This window comes from Danio aesculapii, chromosome 19, assembly GCF_903798145.1.
Source record: "Danio aesculapii chromosome 19, fDanAes4.1, whole genome shotgun sequence".
Lineage (NCBI taxonomy): Eukaryota > Metazoa > Chordata > Actinopteri > Cypriniformes > Danionidae > Danio > Danio aesculapii.
In genome coordinates this window covers 28,792,638-28,811,539 of record NC_079453.1, presented here as the reverse complement: position 1 = coordinate 28,811,539, position 18,902 = coordinate 28,792,638, and the positions used below count along the sequence as shown (strand labels likewise).

Here is an 18,902-nt window from a genome sequence, read left to right as displayed (position 1 = left end):
ACACCATAACACCACCAACACCTGCCTGAACCAGCCTGAACCATTGAAACAAGGCAGGATGGATCCATGCTTTCATGTTGTTGATGCCAAATTCTGACCCTACCATCCGAATGTCACAGCAGAAATCAAGACTCATCAGACAAGGCAACGTTTTTCCAATCTTTCATTGTCCTATTTTGGTAAGCCTGAGTGAATTTTAGCCTCAGTTTCCTGTTCTTGACTGACAAGATTGGCACTCATTGTGGTCTTCTGCTACTGTAGCACATCCGCCTCAAGGTTGGACGTGTTGTGCATTCAGTGATGCTCTTCTGCCTACCTCGGTTGTATCAAGTGGTTATTCGAGTTACTGTTGCCTTTCTAACAGCTGGAACCAGCCTGGCCATTCTCCTCTAACCTCTGGCGTTAACAAGGCATTTGCGCCCCTAGGACTGCCGCTCACTAAATATTTTCTCTTTTTTGAACCATTCTCTGTAAACCCTAGAGATGGTTGTGCATAAAAATCCCAGTAGATCAGCAGTTTCTGAAATACTCATACCAACCCACCTGGCATCAACAACCATGCCATGTTTAAAGTCCCTTAAATCACCTTTCTTCCTCATTCTGATGCTCGGTTTGAACTGCAGCAGATCGTCATGACCATGTCTACATGCCTAAATCCAGTGAGTTGCAGCCATGTGATTGACTGATTAGAAATTTGCGTTAACGAGCAGGTAGACAGGTGTACCTAATAAAGTGGCCGGTGAGTGTAATCACATGTTATATTTGCATCCTACCAAAATAGCAGTTTATGTATTGTATGATTTTGTATATATTTATTTAAATACTGTAATAATACTTGAGCATTCCAGGCACACATCAAATGAAGATTCACGAGGCAAAATCTTCACTGTTGTACGCTTGGTAATTTCAAATGCCTTATTGTGTATGTAATTTCAGTTACTGCTATTAAACTTAATTATCTAACACATCCTGCTCTCCATTTGCGAAAGATAACAGCAGCATTTTCAGCACACCACTGATATTGTTTCAGTCTGACATAATGCAAGAGGGCTGCTGAAAGCTTTTTTGTAGGCTGAACCGAATTCACTTTTCCCAAAGATCAATATCTTTCAGATCAATGTAGAGGCACATCCCTCTCTAGATCCTTATGCTGATGATATCTTTCGCTAATGCGCTTACCTCCGCCATTTGAAACCATTAGGGTTGCTGTGCATATTTTCCTCAAGTGTCTGTGGCCTGGCAGTAATCACTTCCTGTAGCTTTGAGCCAATATACTGCATTCATTACTTGTTTTATGCAGTATGGTGATGTTGTCTCCATATTAATTCAGTATACAAGCTATTTGACGTCCTTTACTGGATAGAAATATTCTAAACACTTTCTTGGAGTTAACATTTTCTTATGACTTACACTGCATCCGGAAAGTATTCATAGCGCTTCGTTTTCCCAAATTATTTTATGTTACAGCCTTATTCCAAAATGGATTCAATTCATTTATTTCCTCAAAATTCTACACACGATACCCCATAATCACACCTGAAAAATCACATGTACATAAGTATTTACAGCCTTTGCTCAATACTGTGTTGATGCACCTTTGGCAGCAATTACAGCCTCAAGTCTTTTTGAATATGATGCCACAAGCTTGGCACACCTGTTTTGGGGAATTTTTGCCCATTCCTCTGCAGTACCTCTCTAGCTCTATCAGGTTGGATGGGAAGCAACGGTGTACAGCCATTTTCAGATCTCTCCAAAGATGTTCAATAGGATTTAGGTCTGGGACCTGGCTGGGCCACTCAAGAACATTCACCGAGTTGTTGTGAAGCCACTCAATTGATATTTTGGTGGTGTACTTTGGGTCATTGTCCTGCTGGAAGATGAACCATTGCCCCAATCTGAGGTCAAGAGCACTCTGAAGCAGGTTTTTTTAAGGATGTCTCTGTACATTGCTGCATTCATCTTTCCCTCTATCCTGACTAGTCTTCCAGTTCCTGCTGCTGAAACACATCCCCACATCATGATGCTGCCACCACCTTGCTGTAGGGATGGTATTAGCCTGGTGATGAGCGGTGCCTGGTTTTCTCCAAACGTAACGCCTGGCATTCACTCCAAAGAGTTCAATTTTAGTCTCATCAGACCAGAGAATTTTGATTCTTACCACAGGTGAACTCCAATTAAGCTGCTGAAACACCTCAAGAATAATCAGTGGAAACAGAATGTATCTGTTTCAATTTATAGTGTCACAGCAAAGGCTGTGAGTCCTAATACATGTGACTTTTCAGATTTTTTATTTTGAGTAAATTTGCAACAATTTCAAAAAATCTTTTTTCACGTTGTCATTATGGGGTATTGTGTGAAATAAATGATTCAAATTAATTCATTTTGGAATAAGGCTGTAACATTAAAAAAATTGAAAAAAGAAAAAAGAAAATGACATTTATTTTAGCTTCATAAATATTTATTGCAGTGTAAAATAATTTTTGACACATTTAGCACATCCTCCTTCTTATATCTTTGATATTAAAACTTTTTTCATTCAGTTTTCAAGTTTAGAATTTTTGACACATTACAGTCAGAGGTCACTTTATGTGAGGATTTGTAGAGAAATTAAATTCATGTTGACTTCATTTATGATAGATTTTAATATACATTATATCATAATTTAAATTATTGAGTATAATAAGAAGTAAAAACAGACAATTTAGATATAGAAATATAAGTTATGGCTATAGAAAATAAGGCCAAATATAAAATATTTAAACTTTAGATATGAAGAATATAGCTATAGAAAAAAATATTAGTTATTGAAAAAATATCTTAGCTATTGACCTTATTCTTCAGTGCGGAAGTGTGCTCGTTGTTGTGATTGTTTTAGAACTTCTGATTCAGTTGCCTATGGGAGAAAAGACTAGAAACAATAAATGGCAGAAAACTGTCAAACTACTTGCTCTAGGTTTTGCATGACAATACAGACAAAGCAGAATAATAGAATAAGAAAATATCAGTTTACAACATCAAGTAGCGTAACAAGCTGTTTTAATGTCTAAAAATGAGTGGAAGTGAATGAGACCGGAAGTTTCAAGCCAAAAAGATTAAAGAGGCTGCACCCGCTCATACGCAAAGAATAAGGTCAATACAAACGATCATGAAAAAACTTGGAAGTGTTTCAAATAGAATGCAAGGTTCATTGAGAGGAAAGAGTGTATCCTACAGGTGGTTTGTCAAATCCACTCACCTGCATTGAGCACACTCAAAAGTGTTGTATGCACAGACATCCATTAGCCTACATAATAAATTTTGTTTGTTAAGCGCAAATATTTGTTTCAAAACTATTTCTAAATTCAGTTCCAATTTCCAGCAAATGAATAAATGAAAAATAATAACGAAGTGTGGTCAAACAACTTTTAGAGTGATATCCAAATACACATGCTATGCCCCAACCTGACAGGTGGACAAATCTATACTTGTTTTTAATAAAACAAATATAAATATGCATATAATAAATAATACTACTACTAATAATAACATTATAAAAAGCAAATTGTCATAAATAAACTGAAAAAGCCCCCCAAGATGAAGGCAGTGGTTTTTATATTTATGTAGAAAGTATTAATTTTTGTAACATTTGAATCCTTTAATTCTTTTTCATTTGTAAAGATATTTGCGTATTGCTGTACATCCTGTGTGTATTAAGCAATGTGTAAGGGAGGCGCACAACTAACGTGCTCTGCGCTGGACTTTAGACCTGCTCTCTGCTGGTCTATTGTGCAGTCTATTTTAGTTCCTCAAAATATTAACTCGCCAGCAATGCGCCTTAACACACCTCCTTTTTTAGACCAGCATGTCTATGGGCTCACATACTGTATGAGCGCAAATGCATTTGATATATAAACAGCGAGCTTCTGTGAAACTAGCTAATAACCTTGCGCAGCATTTCGTTAGGTGTGTGATAGGGCCCAATAAATTTAATCACCCATTTCTAATAACTGATTTCTTTCATCTTTGCCATGATGACAGTAAATCATATTTTACTAGATATTTTTCAAGCTTAACTAGATTAATTAGGCAAGTTAGGGTAATTAGGTAAATTATTGTATTATGTAAAAAATATAATGGGTGATGCGGTGGCGCAGTGGGTAGCACGATCGCCTCACAGTAAGAAGGTCGCTGGTTCGAGCCTCGGCTGGGTCAGTTGGCATTTCTGTGTGGAGTTTGCATGTTCTCCCCGTGTTCGCATGGGTTTCCTCCCGGTGCTCCGGTTTCCCCCACAGGCCAAAGACATGTGCTGTAGGTGAATTGGGTAAGCTAAAAATTGGCCATAGTGTATGTGTGTGATTGAGTGTGCATGGGTGTTTCCCAGTGATGGGTTGCAGCTGAAAGGGCATCCACTGCGTAAAACATATGCTGGATAAGTTGGCGGTTTATTCCGCTGTGGCAACCCCAGATTAATAAAGGGACTAAGCCAAAAAGAAAATGAATGAATGAATGAATGAAAAAAATATATATCTTAAATGGGCTAATAATACTGACCTTCAGGGTTATACAAATTAGAAACTGCTTTTATTCTAGCCGAAATAAAACAAATAAGACTTTTTCCAGAAGAAAAAATATTATAGGAAATACTGTGAAAGATTCCTTGCTCTGTTAAACATAGTTTGGGAAATACTTGAAAAGAAAAAATAAAGAATTTAATAATCTAATCATTTTGACCTTAACTGTATATATTTAATGTGTTTGTTACATGTTTAATGTTTTTTGTCTTCATAGATTCTTGCCAACATCATCATCTTCATCTGTGGAAATGTGGCGGGGGCCTACCACAAACACCTGATGGATCTGGCTCTTAAACAGACGTACCATGACACCTGCAACTGCATAAAGTCTCCCATCAAGCTGGAATTTGAGAAGCATCAGCAGGTACAGCCGTCAGGAGCGCACAGATTGCCTGACTTGCACTGTTTTCAGCTAAACTGCATGCTGTCCAGTCCTATAGGGAGAAGTAAACGTAGGCCTAGTTTGGGGAGGTATCGGATAGGTTTAAGCATGAGTCATTCCTGCAGCTGTTTTAAAGAGATCATTATATCAGCACAATGGGCGGCTAATATCCAGAGGCGGAGGGGGCCTGAGAGTTGCATTGTCCCAAAATAGCTTTGTCCCCCCACCACCAGTGCTCTGTTTCCTGTTGAATACGGGTGGGGCGGAAGTCTGCCTCTTGCCTTGGTTAGTTGTGCTTATTGCTGTTTTGCGTGAAATAATGATAACATGTGTGTCCATAGAGATGCTGAGTGAAATATGAGCGCTGAGATAAAGGCAGATCGGTTGACTGCACTTCTGCTCCATCAGGAATTAACACATCTCTTTGAAACATCACCCTGCCCTCAACTCCAATATTCCATGAATGTTATCAGGGTTGTTTTTTTGGCTTTCCTGGCAGAACAATTGCAGAGCACAAGGCAAATACAATGTCCCACTCACTCTCTGCACAGCTTGATTGGATCTTGTATGTGTTGTGAGAATGAAAAGCGTCAGTCGGTTTATCAGCGGTCGGTTCTTTCTGCCGTATTGTAAAACATGCTGGAGCATTTCCTTCATTGACCTCCTGCGGTGCTGATCACACACTGGTCATTCCAATCAGAACATTAGTTCAGCACAGACCATCAGCCTAATTACAGACATGCCTCATTGTACTTTCCAAGGGCGAATAAAGCATTGCTGTTGAAATTTATTTTGTGATTAGGAGAGTTCCGCAGAGCTTGAGGTTTATAAACCCCAAAACCAAACTGCACACTGCCATTTAAAAAATATATACTTGTTTACCATTTGTAAAAAAAGTCTGTTATTTGTTTTGTTTAAAATTCTGTAAAATAGGACTATTCATTCATTCATTTTCTTGTCGGCTTAGTCCCTTTATTAATCTGGGGTCGCCATAACAGAATGAACCACCAACTCATCCAGCATTTGTTTTATGCAGCGGATGCCCTTCCAGCTGCAACCCATCACTGGGAAACACATACACACTCATTCACACACACATACACTACGGACAATTTAGCCTACCCAGTTAACCTGTACCACGTGTCTTTGGACTGTAGGTTAATTTAGCATACTTTTGCATACTTTGAAATTATGGATACTTTGATAAAGCTGAATTTGCATTTACAGTGTCACAGGGTATGAGGATTTTAATAAAGTGAAAATAATTGAATAGAATTCAATTTAGATCACTTATTTTAGGCTCTATTATAACGATATAGGCACATAGTTTGAAGTGCATGGCGCAAAAGCATTAAGAGCATGTCTGAATACACTTTTGCTATTTTATAGACGGAAAAATATGTTTTTGCGCAGGGTCTAACAGGGTTGTGCTTATTCTCTTAATGAGTTATGAGTGTGCTTTGAGCATTTTGAGTCAGTTCTGTTGCGCCATGGTGCATTTGTTTAACAGACCATCTGCAGCATGAAGATAAAGAACGAGCCTCATACATTTAGCCTCTTTACTTATGCTCTTTACCTTACTCCTTTACTTTGCTCCTTTACTTTACTCCTTTATTTTTTTTACATATTTAATTTCGTTTGTTAAACCAAATATTTGTTTCAAAACTATTTCTAAATTCAGTTCTAATTTCCAGCAATAGAATAAATGAATAGTAACAACGAAGTGTGGTAAAAAAAAACACACATCCTGTTCTTATGGCCTCTGGTGATGCAAACGTCTCCAAAACCCGACAGGTGGACAAATCTAAACTTGTTTTTATTAAAAAAATACAAATATGCACATAATAAGTTATACTGCTAATAATAATGACATTATACAGATGCAAATGGTCTTGAATAAACTGAAAAAGTCCCCCGAGTTGAGGCAAGGAGGTATAGGTTTTTAATTTATGTAGAAAATAATACTTTTTGTAACATTTTAATCCTTAAATTTATTTCTTTTATATGTAAAGATATTTGTGTATCGCTGTACATCCTGTGTGTCTTAAGCAATGTGTAAGTGTTTGGACCTGCACAGATGCATAACTAACACGCTCTGCGCTGGACTTAAGACCATCTTTTAGTTGGTCAATGATGTGGTCTAGTTCAGTTCCTCAAAATAGCAATGCGCCTTAACACACCTCCTTTTCAGACCGGCACACCCATGAGTCCACAAAGTGGTGCAAATGGATTTGCTATAAACAACATAGAGCAAAATGTGAAAATTAGGGTTGTGTTGGTCTGACAATAGCAACAAATCACACCATACACGTTTTGCGCCTTATTGCGCCGAGTGTGATAGGGCCCTGTATATTTAAATAAATATATATATATATATTTATGACTGATTGTCAAGGGCTTGTTACACTAAATGACATTTCATTTATTTTCTTTTGTAAAAAGCTCTATTTTTAGTATTAGTCTGTATCATTAAAGTTGTTTTATTAATATTGTTGGGTAAACTGCTGAAAAAAACAGCAGTTGATACTGAAAAAAATACATTCTGATTATTGCAATCCTCAAAAATCTCCTTTCTAATAATGCTGTTATACCTAATGAATATATTTTTTTATTCTATTTAGAATTACAAGTTTTTGCTTGTGGGCATGTAAAACACTGTATCAAATAAAATAATGAATAATTTAGTGTACTGTATTGTCATGTAAATAAGATGCTAGAATTAGCTTTACAGTGTAATTAACAGATCCAGTGCAATATATGACACTGAATTTGCTTTACACTGAAAGACAAAAACAGTGCCCTGAATAATGCAACTTTGAATTCAGTTTATATTGCAGGTTATTAACCACCCAACAGTGTGTCAAACATTGAGCCTGTCCTATAAAGTTAATCATGATTATTCACCACATTTTAACAATAAATGTGTGTTCTAGCATTTCACTGAAAGACATGTTGAAATGTCATACCACATCATGAAATGGTGAAATTATCATAGATTTAAAAGCAGTAAACACACTTTTCTGAAACACCACATAGTCCTCAGGGTGAGTTTTGATGATTTCACAGACTGTTGTGTATGTTTCAGCTTTTTTACGTACAAAAAAATCCCCTGCAATACTTTAAAAAGACAAGACGTAGTCCTTTAATGCAAATAATACATTTGAACTTGGCATTTTATATGTTTATTTTAAGATGATATGTTAAAAGTCCCATGAAGTGCTTTAAAATATGCATTTTTATTCGATGTTTGACAATCTCAACTAAACACTAAGAGAGGGTGGGACATAGTGTAGCTCCTCCCCTTTTAAAAAAACAGCCTATAGCGTTTTGTTTTTATCCCCGCTCTGCCAGTGAGAGCAATTGAGCTCAACTGCATCAAATGAAAAGCAAATGAGAAGCTTCTTGAAGGGGGTGGGATTTGTCAGATATTAGAGAGCATTTGATTGGTTATGATGTGATGAGAAACTGTAGTTTGAGGTGACGTAAAAGAAAACCGTTGCTCCAAATACTGCAGAAGATGAACTCTGGGACTCCTGTCAAGTTATTATTTGTTGTTTCTAAAATTTGGATAAGCGACAAAACTTGTCAGGTAGTGTATATCTGAGCTTTAACAAACCAATCATACCAATTGAAACAGTAGATGAAGAACCTCAAGATGGATAAATGACATCATTTCCTTTAGCAGTCGCTTTCTCAGACCACAGCGCATGCACATTACACTTGAACCCATTAGTGTGGACAGCCTGCGCTGATTTGTCTCATTTTTGATGATAATACATTAATGGACCTTTATTTAAAAGCACTTATGTCTTCTCCTCAATACAACAGTAAATGTGTATAAATAGTTTCTTCTTTTTTTCAGTCACAATCAGCACATGGCACACTCTCTATTATTTTGTTTCCTTTTATTTGACCTTCACTAAACCAGGTGCTCTCTGAAGGGAAAACAAAGGAACCGTAGAAGAGTGGCAGCATAATAAAAAGAGAAATTAATGGGCTTTTCGAATCTCTAATGTTGTTCATATTTCATATTGTTCGTACTGTTCGTCGGGTCATTCATTCGACGTAACCCTTTGCTAACCTTCCCTCAAGTGGGATGCATTGTTTAACCCAGGGTCATGAATGGACTTAATTAGTGGTTGACCAATATGGGTTTTTTTTAAATGGCCAATCTGAGTACACTACTTAAAGAGCTGCAAGACTTATTGTATAGCTGATATTATACACTCTCTGAAAAAATGGTACAATGTTGTACCAAAAAAGGTACAAACCCTTGTCACTGGGAAAAAGTACCTTTCTATGGGACAGAATTGAACCTTAAGACAAAGAAACAAATTTGTACCATTGCAGTTTGTACCTTTAGGGGGATGATTTGTACCATGGGAAACCAAAATGCACCGTTGGTTTTTAAAACCTGCAGATACAATATTGCACCTGCATCAAAGTTACAAATCTGATCCATGAAGGTACCCCCCAGTGACAAGACACTTTGTACCACAGTGTCAAATGTGTTCCTTCAAGAACTATTTAAAGGCATTTTGTTATATCCAAAATGTGTCAATTTATTTACAGTAAATATAAAACATCAAGTACATTTTTAAACAATGTTTTTTAAAAAGCTTATTTTTGTGTAAATGCACCTTTTCCACAGTAAAGAATAAAAAATACTTCAGCATAAATCAAAAGATCACTTTTCACAAAACTGTTACAGAAATACATTCTCCTGTGTACAATATAAAACTTTTTTTCTCCAATTTTCACACAATACATTTTTAATCACTTAAAAGTTAATTTAATTTACTTCATTTTAAAATAGAATTATGCAAAATGATTGTATTGAGATTTGCACAATGTTTGACTAGTTTTACAAAACTAAAATGTCTGCATGAACACTGCATATGCGTAGTGGGAAGCAAACACTAAAAGGTGCGGATATCAATAATGAAAATGTATTTATCAGAAAATGCTTACCTAATGTTTATTAAAAATGCCTTAAATGTTTCATTTACAATAATTATAGTTTTGTTTTACCAGTTGTTTTGTATTATAGAAATTAATTATTTATTTATTATTCGAGTTTCTTTAAACATTCATTCATTCATCCCTTTATTAGGTCCGTTTATTAATCCAGGGTTGCCACAGCGGAATGAACTGCCAACTCATCCAGCATTTTTTATGCAGCGGATGCCCTTCCAGCTGCAACCCATCACTGGGAAACACCCATACACACTTATTCACACACACACATACATTACGGACAATTTAGCCAACCCAATTAACCTGTACCACATGTCTTTAGACTCGGGGAAACCAGAGCACCCGGAGAAAACCCACGCGAATGCAGGGAGAACATGCAAACTCCACATAGAAACGCCAACTGTCCCAGCCGAGGCTCGAACCAGCGACCTTCTTGCTGTGAGGCGACAGCACTACCTACTGCGCCACTGCATTGCCTTTTTTAAACATGTGCTTTTAATTGCTGCTTCATGTTTAAATATGAAAATTATTCATAAAATCACTTTGCCTTTACAGTAATATCTATTTTCATAGGTATTGTAATAAAGAAGGAGTATGTACCTTTTTTATGGGAACAATTGCGTACCTTCATTTCAGTTGTACTATAAAAAGCACAGAACAATATCATAAGAGGTCTTTTCTGTACCATAAAAGGTACAACTTGTACAAAGGTACAAAACTGTTACTTAAGGAACATTATTTGTACCACCGTGTACCTTTTTTCTGAGAGTGTACTATAAGATAAGATAAGATTTATCTAGTTAGATAGCTATGCTGAAAATATAAAAATGTTGGTCATTTAAAGGCATAAAACATGATTAACGATGCATTTCAATGGTTTTAATCAAAACACCCAGTGAGTGAAAAAAATTTGCATGTGTTTTTTGGTAGAATCACAATAATTTTTTTAGTTCATTAGTGGCAGTAGACGTCTGTTACACTTCTGTGATTGAGTCTGTTCATCCATCCACATTATTTCTCAAATTTGAATTTTTCTCATTTCACATTTTGTGACGAAAGTGCTCAAGGGCCTTTGTTTGAAACACCATATACTTCTCCTGTATACTGTGTGTACACTCAGAATACCTGTGGCAGAAACAGAGCAGACTGTTTTAGGTACTGTAAGATTCCATTCTATCAGCCCAACGGCAGAATCCGATGAATAGTCAAAGGTTAAATGTGTGTAAGCCTTTATAGCACTTCTGAAAAGAATTGTTTTATTTATTAGAATTTATTTAAATTTGATTTCACCTCAGAGTTCATTCTGAACATATATAAAACATATTTACCCATTATGTTTTTAGCTGATCACATTATTAGTTATGATGTAATTTAGATTTTGATATTTTCTAGGGTCCGAAATTCTTCATTGTGCATTTATTAGGAACCAAACGCCGTTTGGTGTTCCACTCCCCAGGATTACGTTTCTTCTCATGGACATTATCTCGACACTCTAAAGTTAGTCAGAGGAGGCAGGGTTTACTGATACTCAGGTAGACTGGTTGCCTCCTGCTCACTCCTACTAAAAGAGAAGTTTATTTAGTCATTTCCATACAACTTGCTAATATCAGTGTATAAATGATTACAAAGTATTCATGCTGCTGTGCTACACAGCTCCGTACAGTCAAATGCGCCTTGAAAATCGATAAAATCATGTCACAACATAATGGTAGCGCAGACTCCATTTAATCTACTGGATACAATGAATTTGGGAGACTCCAGAATTAATCAAAACGGTTAACATTTATTTTCCAGATGAAAGTGTATCATGCCAATTACAGAATCAAACAATAAAAGCCAATTCAGAAATAAATGCCTACATCAATTACTTAAAGACAAATGTAAGAGTATAGATGGACGTCCAAATTATACATACAGTAGTGTTGAGTTTGAGAGCTCTTCACTATGGGCCAGTTTGGATACAGACTTGTGACCCCTAGATATTTCGTCCTTCCCTTTAAATACCCTTATGAGAGCAATAAATGGTTCTTTTGTCAAAGTTAACAAGTGACTTAAAGATTTACTCATCTGTTGGGATTTTATCAATATTTATCAAAGATAGTGAACAAAACCTTGCTACCAATCACACCTGAGTATTTATTAATACTTGAGGGGACGGAAAGTTCAAGGAAGAGGGCAAGAATGTGCCAAAGTATATCCTGGGCCTTTTCTTCAGATTCCAGAGTTTCTTGTTGTTTTATTACATGGCACATTTAAGTCTGTGTAAAATCCATCCCTACAGTACTGTGTTCCACAATGTAAAGTATCTTACTTGTTCCTTAATAGTGTCATAAGGTCACATGATCTTTTTAAATTCTAAAATATGGTAATTTGGTAATTAGCATATGTCATTTAAATTGGTGTTAAAACAAAAGTGTTGCTTAATGCTTTTAAACTGCTTTTTTCATTAATGTGTAACTATATATGCTAGATGATATGCTAGAGAATTGTTTGCTGAGATGATTCTTGCTCTTACAACTCTAATCGGTAGCTGGCTACCTACAGTATGACTGATCAACTAGCTCAATGTGCTAAGCATTGCATGCTAGTTGTGCAAAAGGGAAGTAAAGAGTAAAAGTAAGGTAAAGAGAAAGGAAAGAAGAGGAGAATGGAGTGTTGGAATGGAATGTTTACCTGTTTTCTCACTTAAAGCATTCAGTTTTACAAAGGCCGCTTACAAAGTCCACCATGTAAATAGCAAATGTGCCATGGTGCGACACAACTGACTCTTAAAGGGAATGGGAGATGAGGCTAAGCTTGATTTAATGCACATTATGCTCAAAACACACCCATAACTCATTAAGAGAATAAGCACAACCCTGTTAGACCACGCACCAGGGCGCATAGGGTAATTTTCTATTCTTAAAATAGCAAATGTGGATTCAGACATGCCCTTAATGCTTTTGCGCCAATGCGCTTTAGACTTTGTGCCTAGATCATTAAAATAGAGCCCCATGTGTGTCTTTGTCACCTCAAACTGACCACACCACATACATTTGATAAACATTGCTACCTAATGGTCAAAAGTTATGAACTCATTGATTTATCTATTCAGTTTTCATGATTTTCTGATATTTAAAGTTGAAATATATTAGGAACTCAATGTTTCACTTCATCTGAATCTCTCTGTAGAGTTTATTGTATTTGAAATGATATTAAATGCAAAATAAGCATCCATATCTCTTTCCTTTTCTTTTACACCAATAGGAGCGTCTTTTACTATCCCTGCTTCCAGCCCACATCGCACGAGTCATGAAGGCGGAGATTATCCAGAGACTGAAGGGACCCAACTTCAGCCAGACGGAAAACACCAACAACTTCCACAACCTCTATGTACAGAGACACACTAATGTAAGGTAGGGCTTGTGGCACACATAGCGTCATTTGTTTGCTCTCAGCTGATTTATTTTTGTCAGCCTAGAAAATATATCCCATACACTGCACCTGCTCTCCACGGAGCTGTCATACCCTCAATAGATCCTGTCAAACCATCCTGCCCTCCTTCAGTCTGCACCAGAAAAAAAACAAGCTATTCATCAACCTAGATGGAAGTAACCCTCAATCTAAAAAGCCTAGACACTTTTTGTACGCTTCTATTAAAAAGTAAAAACAAACACAGTCTTCTGCTAAATAGGGCATACTGTTGAAGTGGCTCTTCATCATAACATAAATATAATTTTCCTCAATGCATCAGAGGACAAGGAGTTCTTTGCTGATTTAGAAGCAGTACCGCATTCTGCTTCAAAGAGGTTCTCCTTCCACTTCAATATCCTTTTTTCATTATTGAGGATGCTCTGCTCATTCTCAATGTAACCGACTGAAGGAAAAAGCGAAGGATATTTTCTTGGCATCTGCATAATGTTCTGTTTCTGAGATTCACACTGGATTTCACACTGGATCTTACAGGGCAGGCTGAAAAACACACTCGTGTCATTGATGTTACTGAAGGATTTTGGCAGTATTGAAAGAATGTGTTTCTGCTTCAATGAAAGATAAGTTGGACCGCATACTGTATATGGCATAATGACAATTACCATTGAAAATACTTCCATTTGTGCAGTAGTTTTAGTCCTTGGATTTGATAGACAGTGTGTTTCAAGAGTGCTGATGTACAGTAGCTTTTTTGTTTTACTGTATATGGATGATTTTCCACATGGTAGGTGATAACAAGTAAATTACTTTATGAATCTAAGTTTAATTGAAGTAATTTGCCCAAAAACACTGATTATTTCAGGAGTAAAACAAGTGATTTTTTTTCAAGTGAGTCATTAAATTCATTTGTTTTCTTTTGGCTTAGTCCCTTTATTCATCAGGGGTCGCCACAGCGAAATGAACCGCCAACTTATCCAGCATATGTTTTACACAGCGGATGCCCTTCCAGCTGCAGCCCAGTACTGGGAAACATTCATACATACTCAGTCACACACATACACTATGGCCAGTTTATTTTATTCAATTCACCTTTTGTATACCACATGTCTTTGGACTATGGGGGAAACCGGAGCACCCAGAGGAAACCAACGCAAACACGGGGAGAATTGTGCACACACAAATGCCAACTTACCTAGCCAGGACTCTAACCAGATGTAATGATGACTATATATATATATATATATATATATATATATATATATATATATATATATATATTTATATATATATATATATATATATATATATATATATATATATATATATATATATATATATATATATATATATATATATATATATATTTATATATATATATATATATATATATATAGTAAAAAATATATTTTAATAAAATGTAATAAAAAATGCTATCTGCACACCGAAATAAAAGTACAAAGACTGCCACCTGGTGGTTCAAATTTATTGATATGAACGTTTTAGATACAAACGCGTACAATCGCAATAGTACAATTTGTGAATGATAATAGACATGCACAATATGCAACTTTTTTTTTAAAGGAATAATACATTATGCAGTCATGAACATTTTTTGACAGTTATTATGACGTTGATTTGATGCCTCACAAAAGTTGTAGACACCTCTAACAATATCTAAATGCTTTTGTGATGCAAAATTAATTTAAACATCCAGTTATTCTTTACACCGATTAAGGAACCGGCTACTATAATACTACTATGACTACTATAATAAATAAAATCCGCTCTAACTGTAAAACTAAATAAATTGCTAAATACATGAAAGTGTAAAGCATGCAGCCTATATCAAAGGTTGATATTTAACAAACCGTTTACTATGAATTTTATGTAATATAGCTCACGTGGATAATTGAATATTAATCAGATGTTGTCATTATGCTACTGTGCCATCAGCCAATCGTTGCATTGCTGATCATGATTATGAAGATCGATAGATCTGTCCTTCACAACAAGCAGCGATCTCAGATCAATTCATCCAGACATTTTAATCTTATTTATGAACTTATTTGAAGAAGCAAATTAGCTAGAGATCAGTTATCAAGATTAAAAGATCCAGAATCTGTCAAATCATCTTCGATCATTTAAGCAAGGTATGAAAAACGAACCCCTGGAGACATATTTATAATAATAGAATATATTAACATAGATGTACGTGTGTGTGTGTGTGTGTGTGCGTGCGTGCGTGCGTGCGTGCGTGTGTGCGTGCGTGTGTGTGTGCGTGCGCGCGTGTGTGTGTGTGTGTGTGTGTGTGATAAATTGATGTGTCAGAATTCAATCATTTTGGAGAAAGTGGCCTTTTATATAAAAGTTATATGTCTATCTTTAAAAGACAACACTGGAAAAAAAACTATATACTTTTATAACATATAATACTTCAACAAAAAAATGTACTGTCAGTTTGTTATCAACATCTGTTTGAAAGTCATGTTAATTTAATTTAACATGTCAGTATTAATATGTATTATGCCAGTGCGTAAACAATTAAATTAACGTAATCTGAAGTAATTTTACCTAAAAGTGACAGTTTCAAGAAAATGTATGTAAAATAAGTGTGGTACAATATATTAAACAAGTCTGTAAAATAAACTATTAAAAGTGCTGATGATCACTAGTATTGTGATAGTAAGTGTTGTATTGTCGTCTTTCAGGTTGTATCTCAGCTTTAATGCCCTTTTTAAATAAATAAATAAAAAACAAAGCAGCTGCTTGTCATTGTGACAGCAATAAGATCCAATGGACCGCTAATCGCTTTCACTCCAAAATGGCGGAATTGTGGGGCTGTTGCTGTGCGCTGCTGTTGCAATGGAACGTTCTATCGAGGGTCGCCTCTTAGTGATTCTAAGCTCTTTGGCTCGGGTAAAAAGTGTAAACAAACTACAAACTTGGTGGACGCATGAGACCAACTGTCAAGTAGAGAGACTTTGGTAAAGTTGTTTGAACGACTGTTCATTAATATCTAGCCAACTGGAAAAATATTTAAATTACATTTTCTGTTTTATATTCCATTTGCAACAACAATACTGAACTTACATCAAGGTATGTTTGGACTTACCTTGTTATGTTTGACTTAACTTGTTTAAGGTAGATAGATAAATATGAAAGAAATGTGGATGATGTGTCGAGATGATCGACAGGGGATGTAATTAAGCAACTTAACGATCTGTTTAGAAGGAAAAAGTATGTCCCAAAGCCTGCATACTCTTCGGTTACACACTCAAGAGTATATATTTTTTCTTTACAAAGTTTAAGTATTTGAATTAGGATGCAGAACATTAAGTCTCCTTTACTACCTGATTGCTTAAACACCTAATTCAGATCATCAGATCATTAGCAGAGGCTGAAAGACCTGTAGTGGGTGTGACAGACAAAGGAGAGATTCAAAATATGCGGTGTTGGTGATCCTCCAGTCAGGGGTGGATTTAACCAATAAGCAAGGTAAGCGGCCGCTTAGGGCCCCAAGAAGTCTGGGGGCCCCCAATAAATATCTAGAAGTATAAATTATGTAACACTTTATTTTGACGGTTCATTTGAGTACTAGACTGTCTGCTTAATATCTGTTGATGCTGCTGCTAAACACACATACTAAAAAGAAAGTTTGCAAGTACTGTACATGTCTACTTACACAACCCTACCCCCAACCTAGCAGTCTACTTATAACCTAATGTGAATTAGTTGACATGTTGATGAAATGTAACTTAAATTCAACAAACGCACCATCAAAATAAAGTGTGACCGTAAATTATACCTTTAAACTATATACAACATTGTTTTCTATCATATGTTGTATGGTGAGAGTCAAATAAAGGTTTAACATAATTTAATATTATTTAACATAAAATGAAATGTAATATTATTATAATAATTTAATGTAAAAATAATATTATAAAATATTAATATTATATCTGCACAAATTTGTCCACCACACTTAATCATTGAGAAGTGCAGCCGTCAATTATATATCTATCTCTCTCTCTCTCTCTCTCTCTCTCTCTCTCTCTCTCTCTCTCTCTCTCTCTCTCTCTCTCTCTCTCTCTCTCTCTCTCTCTCTCTCTCTCTCTCTCTCTCTCTCTCTCTCTCTCTCTCTCTCTCTATATATATATATATATATATATATATATATATATATATATATTAACATGTATTATTTTTTTGTTGTAAATTCATTTTATGAAAAATTCATCATTTAAAATCTATTGCATGGATTGCATTAAGACTAAATGTAGAAAAGAAGTTTGAGTGATATAAAAAAAAAACTAGCTAAATAAATAAAAATGAAATAAAAGTAGCATTTTAGGACTGTTGGGCCCCATTGCTGTAATTGCTTAGGGCCCCAAATCTCTAAATCCGCCCCTGCCTCCTGTTACATGGTTGAGAAACACTGGGCTATAACATGTTCACTTTTTTACATTTTGGGAGGAGAAAAATTTACATGTGTAGTTTCAACAACCAGAAGCATGTGGACTTCTCCAGTTTAGTTTGAAACCTGAAGTGGTTTGATTGATTGGATGTATATCTGCAGGAATGGCTTTTTGGAGGGCATTTACAACCTTTTCATGGTTAGATAGCTATCCAATCAGAAAAAAGGGAGGAAGTGACCATGTGTAAACAGCCCCTTAGTTGCACTAATCTGCTCAAATACACTGATACTTTCAGAGTTGAACTAAACAAGTGAATAAATGTCTGGTTTATTCCATAAAAGCATTGTTATCCTGTCATGCCATTGGTCAACACATCAGAAAATGTATTATATTTGTCGTACAAATGAATCATGCATATTTTATTCTCTTTTTTTGGAGTTGTCTTGAACATGTGAATATTTTCCACAGCATTCTGTATGCAGACATTGTTGGATTCACACGTCTGGCCAGTGACTGTTCACCTGGAGAACTGGTCTACATGCTCAATGAGCTTTTCGGCAAATTTGACCAGATAGCCAAGGTACTTCCTAAAGAGTATAGAAGAGCATACACTTGCTAGAATATATTCACAATAATAAGATACTGAGATTATATATTTTTTCCTGTACACAATGTCTACTAAACTGCTATTTAATTTGAGGTCTTGATGGTTTGTTTGGTGCAGGATAATGACTGCATGCGGATCAAAATTCTGGGCGACTGCTATTACTGCGTATCGGGGCTGCCGGACCCTCTGTTGGACCATGCTAAGAACTGTGTGAAGATGGGGCTGGACATGTGTGAGGCCATCGAGTAAAAGAGCACACTTATTTTTAAACACACATTATTGCATAGATGTCTGAAATACATGATTTTAACTGCTCAATCACAGACGCTGAATGGTGTAATTGACCTTTTTTCTGGTTAGTTCACCCATAAATAACAATTTGCAGTTATTTGCCCACCCTCAGGCCGTCTAAGATGTGATTTTTTTCCCTTTGGTAGAACATTAAAGCATTTTAGCAGAAATTATGGGCATTGATGGTTCAGAAAATCCTAATTAAGGGCCAAAACATAATTAATACCAGTTGCTCCTGTAGATAAATTAAGGTTTTATGAAGC

The 18,902-nt window shown here is 35.8% G+C and overlaps 1 protein-coding gene across 1 annotated transcript in view; it reads left to right on the top strand.

Annotated features, from left to right (window-relative positions):
• adcy2b (adenylate cyclase 2b (brain)) overlaps positions 1–18,902 on the top strand; it is a 149,484-nt gene that overhangs the window by 62,723 nt on the left and 67,859 nt on the right. Inside the window, 4 exon segments of the mRNA XM_056479831.1 lie at positions 4,768–4,917; positions 13,159–13,307; positions 18,210–18,321; positions 18,466–18,593. Coding sequence (XP_056335806.1) covers positions 4,768–4,917; positions 13,159–13,307; positions 18,210–18,321; positions 18,466–18,593 — 539 coding nt within the window.